The sequence below is a fragment of the Oncorhynchus kisutch genome, unplaced genomic scaffold (assembly GCF_002021735.2).
Source record: "Oncorhynchus kisutch isolate 150728-3 unplaced genomic scaffold, Okis_V2 scaffold3610, whole genome shotgun sequence".
In the NCBI taxonomy this organism is placed as follows: domain Eukaryota; kingdom Metazoa; phylum Chordata; class Actinopteri; order Salmoniformes; family Salmonidae; genus Oncorhynchus; species Oncorhynchus kisutch.
In genome coordinates this window covers 93407-112844 of record NW_022265555.1, presented here as the reverse complement: position 1 = coordinate 112844, position 19438 = coordinate 93407, and the positions used below count along the sequence as shown (strand labels likewise).

The window sequence follows — 19438 nt, the reverse complement described above, 5'->3', positions numbered from 1 at the left end:
AGTCATAGTGGGCAGAACAAGCAAGGAGACGGGCAGAGCCAAGCACGACCTAGCGAGATCCTATTGGCGCGTGTAGCATACATTTGCATATTTACGTAAGGGAACCAAATTCGCCTTTGCACTCCTTTTAAACAATGCCATTTTTTTCTCAACTTTAGCAAAGGGTAAAGTCTACAGATTATAGTTTTGGGAACAGAACACTGTATTGAGATCAAATGTTTCATCGATGAGAAAACTTGCAGAATGTCGGCCAAAATCCATCTCGTTCCAGCTTCTCCCGCTGCCGGACACTAGCTTCCTACTCACTACCATATTTGGTGGAAACGCCAACCGGATGCTTCACATTTATACATCCGATGAAATATCTGTATAATTGTTCTATCAGTGGCTAAACACAAACTGCAGTCTAATGAACGGGTTTCCTCCGCCGTCGTAAAGAGAAGAAGAAAACGGTCTGCTCTCGACCAAACGTCAGATGACAGGCGAATCTAAACAATAACAAATACACACCTTATGCCAGGGTTATAATTTACGGGGTGAAGGATGGCATTTATAACGGCAAACTGGAATCCGCTCGGGGAAGCGTTTTACAGGTAAATAGATTTTAGCTAGCTTGTTGTGTTAGCTTGCTCACATGACCAGAATCTTTGCAAAATGCTAACGTTAGCTAGCTAGATACCAAGAAATGACAACTCTGTCAGGCTGGCACTAAAGCCATCTTCCTTCCTTGCTACTTGCCGTAAATGCTTTGCTCAGTAAAAACAAAGTAACATTCAATATTATTAGCTAGCTAGCCATCTAGCATATCATATGACAACTGTCATTAATATTGTGTGTGTGTGTGTGTGTGTGTGTGTGTGTGTGTGTGTGTGTGTGTGTGTGTGTGTGTGTCTACAGGAAGATCGAGCTGTATGAGATGGGATGGAGCTTGAGAGATGGGCTCAAGGAATGTCTGGTGGCAGCAGCCCCATACGGGGGACCGATCGGTGAGTACACACACACACACTGATATGATGGAGCAGAGAGAATCACTTGCACAATTTGAAGAAACTCACATTGTTGCAAAATATTTATAATCTACAACGTGTATTCTAACCACATAGCTAATTAAAGAAGCATGTTTCTCACTCTATCCCTCCCTCCATCTATCTCTCTCAGCTCTTCTAAGGCAGCCACAGAGGCCTTCCTCCAGTGCACGGCCCCAGCTGGAGATCTATTCCTCCTCAGGCGCGAACATGGCCAGCTTCCCGGTACACACACACACACACACTCATACACACACACACTCATACGCACACTTATTCACTCTTTCTCTGTCTGTCACTCTCCTCCATCCCTCTTGTTTCTCCAGTGGAAGAGTGGCCCAGTGAGACAGCTGGGTTGGACAGTGTGTGATGACCTGCTGTGTATCCAGGAGGATGGCACTGTCCTCATCTATGACCTGTTTGGTGCCTTCAAAAGACACTTCAGCATGGGCAATGTGAGCACACATAACACAAATAAACATGATAAAAACATGATCATCTACCTGACGTGTGTTTGTGTCTTTGACAGGAGGTGGTTCAAAACCAGGTGCTGGAAGCCAAGGTGTTCCACTCACCCTATGGAACTGGTGTCGCCATAGTAACGGGAGCCTCACGCTTCACCCTGGCCACGAACATTGACGACCTGAAGCTGAGGAGACTCCCGGAAGTCCCAGGTGTGTGTACATGTGTGTATGTGCAATCCTGTCAGTCCTCAATTCCAAATGAATGGAGACATTTGTCACTTTTTAATTGATTAATTGGTGTGTTGTTCCTCCAGGCCTCCAGGGGGCACCTTCCTGCTGGGCAGTGCTCACTCAGGACAGACAGACCAAAGTGCTGCTGGCCAACAGAGCTGACCTCTACATACTGGACAACACATCCTGCACCCCTGTGGTGAGACAAACACACACAACTTATTCATGACTGTGTCTAATCATCCTTGCTCTCTCACCTCTAACCGTGTGTGTGTGTGTGTTCCAGACCCCTCCCGGCCTCTCTCTACAGTCCTGTAGCATCGTGAACATGGCTGTGTCATTCAGCTATAAGTACCTGGCTCTGTTCACAGACTCTGGACACCTGTGGATGGGCTCAGCCAACCTCAAGGTAACATGGATTACTATCCCTCATACTGTATGGCTCCATGATGTGGCTTGCTATTATCCATGTATTATCTACTGTCTATACACACCAGTGGTCCTCAACCCATCCAGGCATTCCCAGTCTTATCACAGCTTCTAGGTTGCCAGGCAGCCGTAGAGTGTAAATAGCTCTGGTGTGGAGTGCTGACCATTTTGGGCCAGGAGTTTTTTCCTGGTCAAGTTCTATAGTCAGTAGAAGCCACAGCCCTGTATATCAGACATGTCTAATGTAGCTGTGTATTATGGCAGTCAGCTACTGACTGTTGTTTGTTCCCCAGGACAAGCTGAGTGAGGTGGACACCAAGGTGAGGACCCCACCTAAACAGATGGTCTGGTGCAGAAGGCCAAAGAGCCAGCAGCCCTCTGTGGTCATCATGTGGGACAGGCTCCTACTGGTGGCCGGAGAGTGTACAGACACCATCCAGTATCCTTCAGCTCACAGCAGTTATGCAAGTTAGCTCAGCTAGCTTGTTCCTGTTTGCTCAGCTAGCTTGTTCCTGTTTGCTCAGCTAGCTTGTTCCTGTTTGCTCAGCTAGCTTGTTCCTGTTTGCTCAGCTAGCTTGTTCCTGTTTGCTCAGCTAGCTTGTTCCTGTTTGCTCAGCTAGCTTGTTCCTGTTAGCTCAGCTAGCTTGTTCCTGTTAGCTCAGCTAGCTTGCTCCTGTTAGCTCAGCTAGCTTGTTCCTGTTAGCTCAGCTAGCTTGCTCCTGTTAGCTCAGCTAGCTTGTTCCTGTTAGCTCAGCTAGCTTGCTCCTGTTAGCTCAGCTAGCTTGCTCCTGTTAGCTCAGCTAGCTTGTTCCTGTTAGCTCAGCTAGCTTGTTCCTGTTAGCTCAGCTAGCTTGTTCCTGTTAGCTCAGCTAGCTTGTTCCTGTTAGCTCAGCTAGCTTGCTCCTGTTAGCTCAGCTAGCTTGCTCCTGTTAGCTCAGCTAGCTTGCTCCTGTTAGCTCAGCTAGCTTGCTCCTGTTAGCTCAGCTAGCTTGCTCCTGTTGGTTTGTTACTGTTAAAGGTACAATTAGCAATATGACATTAAATGTACAGTTAGCAATTCTGCTCACATATCAACACAAGCATAATACAAATCTGCCACTGATCCAAATGTGTGCCCTCTCATGGAGCCTTAACCAGTGTTTAGATACACTCTGGATGAGGAGAGTGTGTGTGTAGCAGAGCTGGATGGAGTGAGGATCGTAGGAGGGTCCAGGCATGAGCTGCTGCAGGAGGTGCCCTCGGCCTGCCAGGACATCTTTAAAATCGCCTCCATGGCTCCTGGAGCTTTACTACTGGAGGCACACAAGGAGTACGAGGTACGTGTCTGTGTCTGGGAGGTCTGTGTCTGGGAGGTCTGTGTCTGGGAGGTCTGTGTCTGGGAGGTACGTGTCTGTGTCTGGGAGGTACGTGTCTGGGAGGTCTGTGTCTGGGAAGTCTGTCTGGGAGGTACGTGTCTGTCTCTGGGAAGTCTGTGTCTGGGAAGTCTGTCTGGGAGGTACGTGTCTGTCTGGCCCTGTGACTGTAACAGCTTTTCACTTTACTGGATACATGTATTGGAGGAGATGGTTTTGTGTGTGTGTGTGTGTGTGTGTGTGTGTAGAAGTCCAGTCAGAAGGCAGATGAGTACCTGAGAGAGATAAAGGAACAGAGTGTATTGGGGGAAGCGGTGAGACAGTGTGTGGAGGCTGCTGGGTATGAACATGAACCAGAGACCCAGAAAACACTGCTCAGGGTAAGACGCACACGATCTCTCTCTACCTCTACTTTGCTCTCTTTCTCTCTCCCTATGTCTTCTTCTCTCTCTTTCTCATCTATTCCTGCATGTTAAGTTGAAGATCAAAATGTGTCAGTCCACAGATATATTCATGTTTTTCTCCCCCACTCTATTCCTCTCTCCCTCCCTCCCTCTCTCCCTCTCTCCCTCCCTCTCACCCTCCCTCTCACCCTCTCTCCCTCCCTCTAGGCTGCGTCCTTTGGGAAGTGTTTTCTCAGTAACTACCCACCAGAGCCGTTTGTCAGTATGTGTCGAGACCTGAAAGTTCTCAACTCTGTCCGGGAGTACACTGTGGGGATCCCCCTCACACACACACAGTACAAACAGATGACTGTTCAGGTCCTCATTGACAGGTAACACCCCAGGTGTGTGGGTGTGTGTTTACACGGTGTGTGTGTGTGTGTGTGTTTTACTCTGTACACGCATGTTAAACAGGTTGGTGTACCGTAAGCTGTATCCCCTGGCCATTGAGATCTGTCGCTATCTGAAGACACCAGAGTACCAGGGTGTCAGCAGAGTTCTCAAACACTGGGCCTGCTGCAAGGTGAGGCGGAGGGGGTCATTTTACTGCATGTATGTTCTTAACATGTTCTAACAGGTACAGTGCTGTGAAAAACAATTTGCCCCCATTAAAATGTTCTCTACTTTTGCATATTTTTAATACTGAATCTTATCAGATCTTCAACCAAAACCTAATATTAGACAAAGGGAACCTGAGTTCACAAATAACACAATGACATTGTTCATAAACAAAGTTGCGTAACACCCAATGCCCCTGTGTGAAAAAGTACTTGCCCCCTTACACTCAATAACTGGTTGTGCCACCTTTAGCTGCAATGACTCCAACCAAACACTTCCTGTAGTTGTTGATATATCTCTCACATCGCTGTGGAGGAATTTTGTCCCACTCTTCCATACAGAACTGCTGTAACTCAGTGACATTTGTGGGTTTTTAAGCATTAACTGCTTGTTTCAAGTCCTGCCACAACATCTCAGTTGAGATTAGGTCTGGACTTTGACCAAAAAGTTATACTTTTGACTCATCTGTCCATAGAACATTCTTCCAAGAGTCTTGATGATCATCCAGGTGCTTTTTTGTCAAACTTGAGTCAACTTTTTGGATGACATGGGTCCCATTATGTCTGGTGAAAACCAAACACTGCATTTCACAGTAAGAACCTTCATGCGTGGTGGTGGTAGTGGGATGGTTTGGGGATGCTTTGCTGCCCCCGGACCTGGACGACTTGCTTTAATAGAAGGAATCATGTATTCTGCTCTGTATCAGAGAATGTCAGGCCATCCGTCTGTTAGCTGAAGCTGAAGCACAGCTTCGGGTTCCTTTTATCTAATATTAGGTTTTGGTTGAAGGTCTGATGACATTCAGTATCAAAAATAGAGAAACTCAGAAAAGGGGGCAGATAGTTATTCCCGAGACTGTATCTCTTGAGATTGAAATAAAACGTGTGTCTGTCTGTCTCAGGTCCAGCAGAAAGAAGAGCCTGATGAGTCCATAGCACATGCTGTCAGTGTGAAGCTGGGCGAGGCAGCAGGAATCTCCTACTCTGAGATCGCTGCCAGAGCATATGAGTGTGGCAGGACGGAACTGGCCATCAAGGTACCACACACACACCAGTAGGCCTGAACTGACTATCAAGGGACAGCCCCACCCTAGCCTCACGTGCTTCCAACACAGGAGAGAGTGATTAAAGAGGCAATCCAAAAGACATCATTTGGATGGATTGAACATGTTCACAGAGGTGTATCATTGGGAATGTTACCTTGACAATACTCTTCCCCTCTCCTCTCTTTCCCTCTCCCACCACCCTCTCTCTCCCTCTCCCACCACCCTGTCTCCTCTTTCCCTCTCCCACCACCCTGTCACCACCCTGTCTCCTCTCTCTCCCTCTGTCACCACCCTGTCTCCTCTCTATCCCTCTGCCTCATCCCTCTCTCCTTCCAATTATTTTTGCCTCTCTCTGGGTCTAGTTGTTGGAGTTTGAGCCTCGTTCTGGGGAGCAGGTCCCCCTTCTACTGAAGATGAAGAGGAGTCAACTGGCCCTGAGTAAAGCTATAGAGAGTGGAGACACAGACCTGGTTTACACGGTGGTGACATACCTGAAGAACGAGATGAACAGAGGAGACTTCTTCATGACGCTCAGAAACCAACCGGTAGCGCTGAGCCTCTACCGGCAGGTATAGTCACAGACACACACACAACTCAAGACTCTACACACAGTTACAAACGCACACAATGTGGTTTAATCTGTGTGTGTGTTAGTTCTGTAAGCACCAGGAACAGGACACACTGAAGGATCTGTTCAACCAAGACGATGACCATCAGGAGCTGGGTAACTTCTACGTCAAGGCCAGTTACAAGGAGAAGAAGCTGGAGGCTCGCCTGTCTCTGCTGCAGAGTGCTGTGGACGAGTACAACAAGGCCAAGAACGAGTTTGCAGCCAAGGTGAGACCCAGACAGTTTTAAGTGCAGATTTGATCTCACCAGGCTCTGAACAGCATTAGCACTTTCGACCAAAAATGAACATGTAAATTAGATCATGACAATGTTCTCAAAATGTTGTCTCATTATTATAGTGCTCTCTGTCTGTCTGTCTCTCTCTGTCTGTCTCTCGCTCTCTCACTCTCTCTGTCTCTATCTGTCACTCTCTCTCTGTCTCTCTCTCCCCCCCCCCCCCCCCCCCGCCTGCCCCAGGCGACAGAGGAGGAGATGAAGCTGCTACGTTTCCAGAGGCGCCTGGATGAGGAGATGGGAGAGGCTCTGCTGGGCCTGTCTCTCCAGGAGACTCTGCATGCCCTCCTCACCTCCAACTTCCACAAGCAGGCTGAGCAGCTCTACAGGGACTTCAGGGTGCCAGACAAAAGGTAAGGGTGTTATGCTGCTTTCAAGACACCTGGGAACTCTGGGGGGGGGAACAAGGTCAAATCATAACGTCAGTGATCTTCAGGTCGGAATGTTTGAGTTCTACAAAGTTTCTGACTTGGAATTGTGAGTTGGATGACCGTTCAAAATGGTTCAGAGCTTGTTTCCCCCCTGAGTTCCCAGTTGTCTTGAATGCTCGGAAGTGATAGAGTTCCCAGTTGTGAATTCCCAGTTGTTTTGAACGCTGCATAACGTCACTGTGTTGTCGCATATTGAACACGTCACTGTGTAGTACCTTATCGATGACGTCACTGTGTAGTACCTTATCGATGACGTCACTGTGTAGTACCTTACCGATGACGTCACTGTGTAGTACCTTACCGATGACGTCACTGTGTAGTACCTTATCGATGACGTCACTGTGTAGTACCTTATAGATGACGTCACTGTGTAGTCCATTCTTGATTTAATTTTATTAGGATCCCATACTGAGGTCCGACACAACGAAAAATACATTACTGGCAGCTTCATTAAATAGTATCCACAAAACACCAGTCTCAACGTCAACACTGAAGAGGCGACTCCGGGATGCTGGCCTTCTAGGCAGAGTTCCTCTGTCCAGTGTCTGTGTTCTTTTGCCCATCTTAATCTTTTATTTTGATTGGCCAGTCTGAGATATGGCTTTTTCTTTGCAACGCTGCCTAGAAGTCCAGCATCCTAGAGTCGCATCTATTTAATGAAGCTTCCAGTTGAGAACTTGTGAGGCGTCTGTTTCTCAAACTAGACACTCTAATGTACTTGTCCTCTTGCTCAGTTGTGTCACCGGGGCCTCCCACATCTCTTTCTATTCTGGTTAGAGCCAGTTTGTGGTGTTCTGTGAAGGGAGTAGTACACAGCATTGTACGAGACCTTCAGTTTCTTGGCAATTTCTCGCATTGAATAGCCTTCATTTCTCAGAACAAGAATAGACTGAGTTTCAGAAGAACGTTCTTTGTTTCTGGCCATTTTGAGCCTGTAATCGAACCCACAAATGCTGATGCTCCAGATACTCAATTAGTCTAAAGAAGGCCAGTTTTATTGCTTCTTTAATCACCACAACAGTTTTCAGCTGTGCTAACATAATTGAAAAAGGGTTTTCTAATGATCAATTAGCCTTTTTAAAATAATACACTTGGATTAGCTAACAGAATGTGCCATTGGAACACAGGAGTGATGGTTGCTGATAATGGGCCTCTGTAGGTCTATGTAGATATTCCATAAATTCTGCCGTTTCCAGCTACAATAGTCATTTACAACATTAACAATGTCTACACTTTCTGATCAATTTGATGTTATTTTAATGGACAAAAAAATGTATTTTCTTTAAAAAACAAGAACATTTCTAAGTGACCCCAAACTTTTGAACGGTAGTGTACATTTGAAAACATTAACATGTAGTCTGTGTGTGTATCTATCAGTTACACATGTCAGTACATACACACAACAGGTAGGTCACATTGGGGAGAGGCGTTGTGCCATGAGCTGTTGATTTACTTGGTTAAAAATAAAAAAAACAGGTTTGCTGTTCATTTGCGTTTTATATGAGATGGGAGTTTCATGCAATCATGGCTCTATATAATACTGTACGCTTCCTTGAATTTGTTCTGGACCTGCGGACTGTGAAAAGACCCCTGGTGGCATGTCTGGTGGTGTAAGAGCGTGTCAGAGCTGTGTGTAAAACCAGAGAGCGATGAGACAACACTATAATAATGAGACAACACTTTAAGAACATTGTCATGGTCTAATTTGACATAACTTCTTTTTTTTTTAACAACTATGCAGTCAGTCTCTCCTCAACTCTTATCCAAGAGAGACTGGCATGGATGTTATTTAGCCCTCTCATTACAATGAAAAGCAAGACGTGCAGCTTAGCTAGGTCTTTCTTGTAGCACCTGGCCATATGACTGGACAATAATCAAGATGAGATAAAACGACACATTGTCGTCACTGTATAATCCCTTCTCGATGACGTCACTGTAGAGTCCTTTATTGATGATGTCACTGTGGTCAGGTACTGGTGGCTGAAGCTGACCGCTCTGGCAGAGAAGGATGATTGGGAAGAGATGGAGAAATTTGCCAAGAGCAAGAAGTCCCCCATCGGCTATCTAGTATGTTGTTTATATAACCTTTATACAATGTTATTCATCCAATAGGCTACTTGACCAGTCATTTTTATAACCTTTATACAACTTTAGTTACGTAACTAACCTCTCTCTTTCTCTCTTAGCCCTTTGTGGAGGTGTGTGTGAAACAACACAATAAGTACGAGGCCAAAAAGTATGTTTCCAAGGTGACCCCAGAGCAAAAGGTCAAAGCCCACCTGGCCATAGGGTGAGTTTGTTTGTGTGTGTGCGTGCGTGCGTGTCAGTGTGCAGAAGCTAAACTCCTCTCTCTCTTTATCCTTCTCTCTCCTTGTCAGTGATCTGGAGGGGGCAGCCGAGGCAGCTATAGAGAGGAGGAGTGAAGGAGAGATCAGCACTGTCCTGTCCCGCTGTTCTCCCACCACAGACCGAGCCCTGCTTGAGAGACTCAACCGAGCCAGATCCACTGCTGCCAAAAAGTGACCTCCCTGAAATCCTATTCAAACCACAAAATATCTCACTGACAAAAAAGTGAGCCCTATCAAAAACGCACTAAGAACTGTTGCTGTTGAAAAGTGACCCATCAACCACCATTCACCTCAGCTCCAGCCTATGTCCTGCTTCAACTACGTTTGGAGGGGAAGGAGTGATTTGGGAAAGAAAGACATTCCAACACACACACACACACACAGCTTAGACAAGCTGATATCAACAGCACTCCCATACTATACCAATCATGAAAGAAATGTGCCTCTCGACTGTCTGTATTAGCCAAGAGATGCAGTGAGATCATCTCAATTCGCAATGAATTGCATTCATATTGTATATCCTGTGTTTTCAAATCTGTTCAAATTAAGGAAGTGAGAGAAGTAGGGACACCACTTTTGACTATTGAGAAGCACAGATTGCTCCCATTTACTGTTTGCGGTAAGCTGCTTGTGTTACTGACTCTCCTCTCCAGATCATGTGATTGTCATATTAATGAAACCATGTTGGTGTTGTTCACACACAGCAGTCCATTGTCTCATGTTGTATCATTGAATAAATGCATTCCTTTGTAAAGGGGCTACATAAGGATAGAGGAACACGTACTCAGGAATGGGATCGGTGTCCTATAGGGAACATTATGGGAACTAGGCCGCTGGAGAAAACAAGAAACTCAATTTACTGTTGCTTTCTGTAACAATCAACAGGGCATATTGTATGTAGGCTATTGTGTAAAAGCATCAGGTCAGAAATGGTGCATAAAAGTGGATAGACGACATTCAACAGCTATACCGTAACTACAGGCCTACTGTGTGTGTGTGTGTGTGTTGGGGGGGGGGTTCATGTCAAATGTTACAGTATAAATTGGAATTTATGGTCCGAATTTACGACACTTCTTTTTGCTGACGGAATACGTTTTCAGTTGAGAAAGAGGTGCCGCTGGGGGAGCGAGACTACCCCTGTCACATGGTCTGTTTATTTGTCTTTGACTGTCTGTGAGCGGCGAGACACTTGCTGTCACGTGATTCAGAAACTCTTCAGGCGACTTCGGCGTGTAAAACAGGTAATTTATCCGTGTCTGTACGATGTGTTGTTTTCTGAGAAATCATAAACAAAGTTGCAAGTTATAGTATCCTAGCCAACTGTTGGCTAAAAGTCTAAACAAATCGGTGTAGTGCAGTCATTTATATGGGGGTTACTTATAGAAATGAGAGTGAGTGATTTAGAAGTTCACTCGCTGCCTAAGAGATAATTCAACAGCTGTGCAGGCTACGGTGTATAACTCGCAAGAGTACCCTGTTCAAAGGCACATTTTTTGTCTTGCCCATTCACTCTCTCTCTGGCACAAATACACAGTCCGTGTCTCAAGGCTTAAAAATCATTATTTAACCTTTCTCCTCCCCTTCATCTACACTGATTTGAAGTGAATTTAACAAGTGATCATAACTTTCACCTGGTCAGTCTATGTCACGGAAAGAGCAGGTGTTCTTAATGTTTTGTACATTATTGTATATTAAGAGTAACTATCTTGGGGGGGGGGGGTGACGTTTTATGGGAAACCAGATGTTTTAGACTTCAATTTGACTGCTTGTTGCAAAAGTGATCTATTTTTAGTGGTAAAAGAGTCTAAAAGACCTGCACCTCCCCCAGCCATCCCTGGGTACTCCTCTCAGTGTCTTGTTTTGCGCGCTTCGTACAAAATAATAACATGCAGGATATTTCTTAACGCAGCTCTTTATTAACTAGCTATAACTGGCATGTTCACGTGTCTCCAACCATAATCAACCGAAGATGACCTCACCACCTGTGTGGTCTTAACCAATCATAGCGCAGTATGATACGGCGGTAAAATGCATACAATTACAATTCAGTATGTTTACACTACGAATATTACACTCAGATTTTTGGGGTGCATGATGCCCCTTGGCTACTGTGTGTGTGTGTGTGTGTGTGTGTGTGTGTGTGTGTGTGTGTGTGTGTGTGTGTGTGTGTGTGTGTGTGTGTGTGTGTGTGTGTCAAATTGCTTTAGTCATGTCTGTGAAGGTGGCGTGTGTGGTGAAAGAGAGGTGTGAGATCGGAGAAGGGCCGGTGTGGGAGGAGAAAGAAGGAACTCTGCTCTTTGTGGACATATCAGGACAGAAGATCCACCGCTGGAACCCAGCAACCAATCAGAAAGAGACAGTGGCCACAGGTAAACCAATCAGAAAGGCAGCTGTGACCCTGGGTGAACATGTCATAACCTCTAACTAAGGTTCAGTAAAGATCTTTTTCTTGAACTTCTATTTTGTAGATCCAGTTTGTTCTTCATCCGGGTTGTTTGGGCTCTGATGTAGCAACAGCACACCTTCTACTGCTGTCATGTTCTGTATTTTTATTTTTACAACCCTCCCTGTTTCCAACTCCTCCCGTCCCTCTCCCTGCTCCCCTCCTCACCTTTTCCCTCTCTTCTCTTCCTCCAACCCACACTCCTCCCTGTTTCCAACTCCCCCCGTCCCTCTCCCTGCTCCCCTCCTCACCTTTTCCCTCTCTTCTCTTCCTCCAATCCCCACTCCTCCCTGTTTCCAACTCCCCCCGTCCCTCTCCCTGCTCCCCTCCTCACCTTTTCCCTCTCCCTGCTCCCCTCCTCACCTTTTCCCTCTCTTCTCTTCCTCCAACCCACACTCCTCCCTGTTTCCAACTCCTCCCGTCCCTCTCCCTGCTCCCCTCCTCACCTTTTCCCTCTCTTCTCTTCCTCCAACCCACACTCCTCCCTGTTTCCAACTCCTCCCGTCCCTCTCCCTGCTCCCCTCCTCACCTTTTCCCTCTCTTCTCTTCCTCCAACCCACACTCCTCCCTGTTTCCAACTCCTCCCGTCCCTCTCCCTGCTCCCCTCCTCACCTTTTCCCTCTCTTCTCTTCCTCCAATCCACACTACTCCCTGTTTCCAACTCCTCCCGTCCCTCTCCCTGCTCCCCTCCTCACCTTTTCCCTCTCTTCTCTTCCTCCAATCCACACTCCTCCCTGTTTCCAACTCCTCCCGTCCCTCTCCCTGCTCCCCTCCTCACCTTTTCCCTCTCTTCTCTTCCTCCAATCCACACTCCTCCCTGTTTCCAACTCCTCCCGTCCCTCTCCCTGCTCCCCTCCTCACCTTTTCCCTCTCTTCTCTTCCTCCAATCCCCACTCCTCCCTGTTTCCAACTCCCCCCGTCCCTCTCCCTGCTCCCCTCCTCACCTTTTCCCTCTCTTCTCTTCCTCCAATCCCCACTCCTCCCTGTTTCCAACTCCTCCCGTCCCTCTCCCTGCTCCCCTCCTCACCTTTTCCCTCTCTTCTCTTCCTCCAATCCCCACTCCTCCCTGTTTCCAACTCCTCCCGTCCCTCTCCCTGCTCCCCTCCTCACCTTTTCCCTCTCTTCTCTTCCTCCAATCCACACTCCTCCCTGTTTCCAACTCCCCCCGTCCCTCTCCCTGCTCCCCTCCTCACCTTTTCCCTCTCTTCTCTTCCTCCAATCCCCACTCCTCCCTGTTTCCAACTCCTCCCGTCCCTCTCCCTGCTCCCCTCCTCACCTTTTCCCTCTCTTCTCTTCCTCCAATCCCCACTCCTCCCTGTTTCCAACTCCCCCCGTCCCTCTCCCTGCTCCCTCTCCTCACCTTTTCCCTCTCTTCTCTTCCTCCAATCCCCACTCCTCCCTGTTTCCAACTCCTCCCGCCCCTCTCCCTGCTCCCCTCCTCACCTTTTCCCTCTCTTCTCTTCCTCCAACCCACACTCCTCCCTGTTTCCAACTCCTCCCGTCCCTCTCCCTGCTCCTCTCCTCACCTTTTCCATCTCTTCTCTTCCTCCAATCCACACTCCTCCCTGTTTCCAACTCCTCCCGTCCCTCTCCCTGCTCCCCTCCTCACCTTTTCCCTCTCTTCTCTTCCTCCAATCCACACTCCTCCCTGTTTCCAACTCCCCCCGTCCCTCTCCCTGCTCCCCTCCTCACCTTTTCCCTCTCTTCTCTTCCTCCAACCCACACTCCTCCCTGTTTCCAACTCCTCCCGTCCCTCTCCCTGCTCCCCTCCTCACCTTTTCCCTCTCTTCTCTTCCTCCAATCCACACTCCTCCCTGTTTCCAACTCCTCCCTTCCCTCTCCCTGCTCCCCTCCTCACCTTTTCCCTCTCTTCTCTTCCTCCAATCCACACTCCTCCCTGTTTCCAACTCCCCCCGTCCCTCTCCCTGCTCCCTCTCCTCACCTTTTCCCTCTCTTCTCTTCCTCCAATCCCCACTCCTCCCTGTTTCCAACTCCTCCCGCCCTCTCCCTGCTCCCCTCCTCACCTTTTCCCTCTCTTCTCTTCCTCCAACCCACACTCCTCCCTGTTTCCAACTCCTCCCGTCCCTCTCCCTGCTCCCCTCCTCACCTTTTCCATCTCTTCTCTTCCTCCAATCCACACTCCTCCCTGTTTCCAACTCCTCCCGTCCCTCTCCCTGCTCCCCTCCTCACCTTTTCCCTCTCTTCTCTTCCTCCAATCCACACTCCTCCCTGTTTCCAACTCCCCCCTTCCCTCTCCCTGCTCCCCTCCTCACCTTTTCCCTCTCTTCTCTTCCTCCAACCCACACTCCTCCCTGTTTCCAACTCCTCCCGTCCCTCTCCCTGCTCCCCTCCTCACCTTTTCCCTCTCTTCTCTTCCTCCAATCCACACTCCTCCCTGTTTCCAACTCCTCCCGTCCCTCTCCCTGCTCCCCTCCTCACCTTTTCCCTCTCTTCTCTTCCTCCAATCCACACTCCTCCCTGTTTCCAACTCCTCCCGTCCCTCTCCCTGCTCCCCTCCTCACCTTTTCCCTCTCTTCTCTTCCTCCAACCCACACTCCTCCCTGTTTCCAACTCCTCCCGTCCCTCTCCCTGCTCCCCTCCTCACCTTTTCCCTCTCTTCTCTTCCTCCAACCCACACTCCTCCCTGTTTCCAACTCCTCCCGTCCCTCTCCCTGCTCCCCTCCTCACCTTTTCCCTCTCTTCTCTTCCTCCAATCCACACTCCTCCCTGTTTCCAACTCCTCCCGTCCCTCTCCCTGCTCCCCTCCTCACCTTTTCCCTCTCTTCTCTTCCTCCAACCCACACTCCTCCCTGTTTCCAACTCCTCCCGTCCCTCTCCCTGCTCCCCTCCTCACCTTTTCCCTCTCTTCTCTTCCTCCAACCCACACTCCTCCCTGTTTCCAACTCCTCCCGTCCCTCTCCCTGCTCCCCTCCTCACCTTTTCCCTCTCTTCTCTTCCTCCAATCCCCACTCCTCCCTGTTTCCAACTCCTCCCGTCCCTCTCCCTGCTCCCCTCCTCACCTTTTCCCTCTCTTCTCTTCCTCCAATCCACACTCCTCCCTGTTTCCAACTCCCCTCGTCCCTCTCCCTGCTCCCCTCCTCACCTTTTCCCTCTCTTCTCTTCCTCCAATCCACACTCCTCCCTGTTTCCAACTCCCCCCGTCCCTCTCCCTGCTCCCCTCCTCACCTTTTCCCTCTCTTCTCTTCCTCCAATCCACACTCCTCCCTGTTTCCAACTCCCCCGTCCCTCTCCCTGCTCCCCTCCTCACCTTTTCCCTCTCTTCTCTTCCTCCAATCCCCACTCCTCCCTGTTTCCAACTCCCCCCGTCCCTCTTCCTGCTCCCTCTCCTCACCTTTTCCCTCTCTTCTCTTCCTCCAATCCCCACTCCTCCCTGTTTCCAACTCCCCCCGTCCCTCTCCCTGCTCCCTCTCCTCACCTTTTCCCTCTCTTCTCTTCCTCCAATCCCCACTCCTCCCTGTTTCCAACTCCTCCCGTCCCTCTCCCTGCTCCCCTCCTCACCTTTTCCATCTCTTCTCTTCCTCCAATCCACACTCCTCCCTGTTTCCAACTCCTCCCAACCCTCTCCCTGCTCCCCTCCTCACCTTTTCCCTCTCTTCTCTTCCTCCAATCCACACTCCTCCCTGTTTCCAACTCCCCCCGTCCCTCTCCCTGCTCCCCTCCTCACCTTTTCCCTCTCTTCTCTTCCTCCAACCCACACTCCTCCCTGTTTCCAACTCCTCCCGTCCCTCTCCCTGCTCCCCTCCTCACCTTTTCCCTCTCTTCTCTTCCTCCAATCCACACTCCTCCCTGTTTCCAACTCCTCCCGTCCCTCTCCCTGCTCCCCTCCTCACCTTTTCCCTCTCTTCTCTTCCTCCAATCCACACTCCTCCCTGTTTCCAACTCCTCCCGTCCCTCTCCCTGCTCCCCTCCTCACCTTTTCCCTCTCTTCTCTTCCTCCAACCCCCACTCCTCCCTGTTTCCAACTCCCCCGTCCCTCTCCCTGCTCCCCTCCTCACCTTTTCCCTCTCTTCTCTTCCTCCAATCCACACTCCTCCCTGTTTCCAACTCCCCCCGTCCCTCTCCCTGCTCCCCTCCTCACCTTTTCCCTCTCTTCTCTTCCTCCAATCCCCACTCCTCCCTGTTTCCAACTCCTCCCGTCCCTCTCCCTGCTCCCCTCCTCACCTTTTCCCTCTCTTCTCTTCCTCCAACCCACACTCCTCCCTGTTTCCAACTCCTCCCGTCCCTCTCCCTGCTCCCCTCCTCACCTTTTCCCTCTCTTCTCTTCCTCCAACCCACACTCCTCCCTGTTTCCAACTCCTCCCGTCCCTCTCCCTGCTCCCCTCCTCACCTTTTCCCTCTCTTCTCTTCCTCCAACCCACACTCCTCCCTGTTTCCAACTCCTCCCGTCCCTCTCCCTGCTCCCCTCCTCACCTTTTCCCTCTCTTCTCTTCCTCCAACCCACACTCCTCCCTGTTTCCAACTCCTCCCGTCCCTCTCCCTGCTCCCCTCCTCACCTTTTCCCTCTCTTCTCTTCCTCCAACCCACACTCCTCCCTGTTTCCAACTCCTCCCGTCCCTCTCCCTGCTCCCCTCCTCACCTTTTCCCTCTCTTCTCTTCCTCCAACCCACACTCCTCCCTGTTTCCAACTCCTCCCGTCCCTCTCCCTGCTCCCCTCCTCACCTTTTCCCTCTCATCTCTTCCTCCAATCCCCACTCCTCCCTGTTTCCAACTCCTCCCGTCCCTCTCCCTGCTCCCCTCCTCACCTTTTCCCTCTCTTCTCTTCCTCCAATCCACACTCCTCCCTGTTTCCAACTCCCCTCGTCCCTCTCCCTGCTCCCCTCCTCACCTTTTCCCTCTCTTCTCTTCCTCCAATCCACACTCCTCCCTGTTTCCAACTCCCCCCGTCCCTCTCCCTGCTCCCCTCCTCACCTTTTCCCTCTCTTCTCTTCCTCCAATCCACACTCCTCCCTGTTTCCAACTCCCCCCGTCCCTCTCCCTGCTCCCCTCCTCACCTTTTCCCTCTCTTCTCTTCCTCCAATCCCCACTCCTCCCTGTTTCCAACTCCCCCCGTCCCTCTCCCTGCTCCCTCTCCTCACCTTTTCCCTCTCTTCTCTTCCTCCAATCCCCACTCCTCCCTGTTTCCAACTCCTCCCGTCCCTCTCCCTGCTCCCCTCCTCACCTTTTCCCTCTCTTCTCTTCCTCCAACCCACACTCCTCCCTGTTTCCAACTCCTCCCGTCCCTCTCCCTGCTCCCCTCCTCACCTTTTCCCTCTCATCTCTTCCTCCAATCCCCACTCCTCCCTGTTTCCAACTCCTCCCGTCCCTCTCCCTGCTCCCCTCCTCACCAATCCCCACTCCTCCCCCCAGAGAAGTTTGTGGGCTGTGCGGTCCCCCGGCGGTCTGGAGGCTATGTGATCGGAGAGGGACGGAGTTTTGGAGCGCTGGACTGGGAGTCCAAGTCCATCTCCACCATCGCTGTCATCGATGAAGACAAACCCAACAACCGCTTTAATGACGGCAAGGTGGACCCTGCTGGACGCCTCTTTGCAGGTAGAGATTGATAGATCAATTAATTTGACAATCCATTAATCCATCAACCTCTCTTCTACCGCATCTGTTTTGTGTTCCATGTAATGTTCTGTTAACTGTGTTCTGTCAGGTACCATGGCGATAGAGGAACGTCCTACAGTTCTAGAGCTGAAGCAGGGTTCTCTGTTCTCCCTGAACAAGGACCACATTGTAGTCAAACATTTCAATCAGGTGACACAAGGGTGGAAGTGGAATGTTCTCAATGATCGTTTCTAGCATAAATAGTTGTGTTAGTGTGAGATAAACAGTACCAAAGACTAATCCTATAAGGTAATAGATGAAAAGAGACTGAAGCTATCCTTTATGTTGCTATTTTTATTATTTGACCAGGTGGACATCTCAAACGGTCTGGACTGGTCTCTGGACCACAAAACCTTCTACTACATAGACAGCCTCACCTACACTGTGGAAGCTTTCAACTATGACATCAACACCGGGAGTATCAGTGAGGGACACACACACACACACACACACACACACACACACACACACACACACATAAACCTTGTACTACATCGACAGCCGTGTGTGTGTGTGTGTAGGTAACCGGCGGATGGTGTATAAGATGGACGAGGGGGAGGGGATTCCTGATGGCATGTGTATTGACGCAGACGGTAGACTCTGGGTCGCCTGTTACAGTGGAGGCAGAGTGATACAGATTGACCCACAGACAGGTGTGTGTGTACCTGCCTATATGTGTCAGTGCGTAACAGTTACAGTATATTGTAATATGAAGGTAAAAACCACCAATCTCTCCCTCTGCTGCCTCCCTCTCTCATTTCTCCCTCTCCATCTTCCCTCCCCCTCTTCTCTCTCTCTGCTGCCTCCCTCTCTCATTTCTCCCTCTCCATCTTCCCTCCCCCTCTTCTCAGGGGTGCGTTTGCAGACAGTGAAGCTACCGGTGGATAAGACAACATCATGTTGTTTCGGGGGTAGAGACTATTCAGACCTGTACGTGACCTCAGCCTGTAAGGGAATGGATGAGGCAGACATGGCCAAGCAACCGCAGGCAGGATGTGTCTTTAGGGTACGTGTGTGTCAGTGGAGGCTCCTCGGAGGAGGAAGGGGAGGACCATCCTACGCAGTAAATTTCAGAAAATAAAAAAAGTGAAACATTAAAAAAGTGATCCTTTTTAGATGAAACTATACTGAATGTATTCACATTTGACCAAATAACTGATTAAAACACTGTTTTGTAATGGTCTACAGTAGCCTGAACAGCTCTGTGGTAGCACCATGGTGTAGCCAGAGGACAGCTATTTTCCATCCCCCTCTGAGTACATTGACTTCAATACAAAACCTAGGAGGCTCATGGTTCACACCCCCTTTCATAATCATGACGACTTCCAGAGGACCTCCAACATATCAGAGTTCTTGCAGCAAGAACTGACATGTTGTCCACCCAGTCAAAGGATCAGAGAATGAATCTAGTACTGAAAGCGTAAGCTACAGCTAGCTAGCACTGCAGTGCATGAAATGTGGGGAGTAGTTGACTCAAAGAGAGAGAAAGACTATCATTGAACAGTTTTTAACAAATTAATTACTTAAAAAATTGAGAAGCATCAGAGAGAAAGAGGGAGAGAGAGAGAGCTGTTGTAGGCATATTTCATTGTAATTTTCCACTTTCACTTACCTAATTTAGACTACTCAAACATCTGGCTAGTAGTTTAGTAGCCTAAACCTATTGGTTGCAATGAGCTGGGCAAATGGAATATGAATGACAGTCATCCAATATGCTGTATTAGAAATAAGGCCATGCTCATAAATATAAAATATATTCCTCCCTAATCTGAAATGGCACCGACCGCCACTGGGGTGGGTTTTATTCAGCCTGTGTTTTATTCTCCTTGCAGATCACAGGCCTGGGTGCAAAGGGCATTCCTGCCAATTCATTCACTGGATGAGTGACACAACGGAAACACTGAAAACCGGCCCTTGTCAATCATTCCATGATGATCAACCAGTAACTCGGCTGCACAACTGAACTGCGCCCACTGACCACTAATCTCTCTAATAAAATAATGTGACTTTATGATTTTAAGCAAAACTCAACATGCCTCAGTTATAGTTACTGTACTTCATGTATTCGTAGGTTATTGTATATCTTCTGTCCAATAAAAAAGCTACAATTGATAGGTAGTTTGTATGAGGACTCTTATTTTGACACAATTCTCACT

The 19438-nt window shown here is 49.1% G+C and overlaps 2 protein-coding genes across 3 annotated transcripts; both read left to right on the top strand.

Annotated features, from left to right (window-relative positions):
• Nucleotides 1-123: 123 nt before the first annotated feature.
• On the top strand, nt 124-9983 carry vps16 (VPS16 core subunit of CORVET and HOPS complexes). 2 transcript variants are annotated; one of them, XM_031820708.1, is made up of 19 exons: nt 124-593; nt 898-986; nt 1159-1250; nt 1352-1480; nt 1555-1699; nt 1804-1919; nt 2007-2129; nt 2443-2588; nt 3294-3465; nt 3750-3881; nt 4113-4276; nt 4359-4467; nt 5404-5538; nt 5910-6116; nt 6202-6384; nt 6634-6803; nt 8852-8948; nt 9068-9171; nt 9260-9983. In XM_031820708.1, exons 1-19 carry the CDS (start codon nt 544-546, stop codon nt 9402-9404), a joined length of 2508 nt encoding a protein of 835 aa, XP_031676568.1. In that variant the 5' UTR covers nt 124-543; the 3' UTR covers nt 9405-9983. The 2 variants fall into 2 exon arrangements, with proteins under 2 accessions (XP_031676568.1, XP_031676569.1); XM_031820709.1 differs by having other exon boundaries at nt 377-593; nt 1159-1480.
• Nucleotides 9984-10285: 302 nt separating this feature from the next.
• On the top strand, nt 10286-19394 carry rgn (regucalcin). The gene is made up of 8 exons (XM_020477262.2): nt 10286-10470; nt 11437-11598; nt 17040-17222; nt 17332-17432; nt 17592-17706; nt 17804-17935; nt 18134-18288; nt 19115-19394. Exons 2-8 carry the CDS (start codon nt 11439-11441, stop codon nt 19163-19165), a joined length of 897 nt encoding a protein of 298 aa, XP_020332851.2. The 5' UTR covers nt 10286-10470; nt 11437-11438; the 3' UTR covers nt 19166-19394.
• The last annotated feature ends 44 nt before the right edge of the window (nt 19395-19438 follow it).

Excerpts from the sequence above, each read along its gene's own strand:
- vps16 (XM_031820709.1), top strand. The coding sequence starts at position 922 with ATGGAGCTTGAGAGATGGGCTCAAGGAATGTCTGGTGGCAGCAGCCCC. Across the intron at positions 987-1,158 it reads CCCATACGGGGGACCGATCG|CTCTTCTAAGGCAGCCACAG; the intron begins GTGAGTACACAC and ends TATCTCTCTCAG. Across the intron at positions 2,589-3,293 it reads GAGTGTACAGACACCATCCA|ATACACTCTGGATGAGGAGA; the intron begins GTATCCTTCAGC and ends ACCAGTGTTTAG.
- rgn (XM_020477262.2), top strand. The coding sequence starts at position 11,439 with ATGTCTGTGAAGGTGGCGTGTGTGGTGAAAGAGAGGTGTGAGATCGGA. Across the intron at positions 17,707-17,803 it reads CATCAACACCGGGAGTATCA|GTAACCGGCGGATGGTGTAT; the intron begins GTGAGGGACACA and ends GTGTGTGTGTAG. Across the intron at positions 18,289-19,114 it reads AGGCAGGATGTGTCTTTAGG|ATCACAGGCCTGGGTGCAAA; the intron begins GTACGTGTGTGT and ends TTCTCCTTGCAG.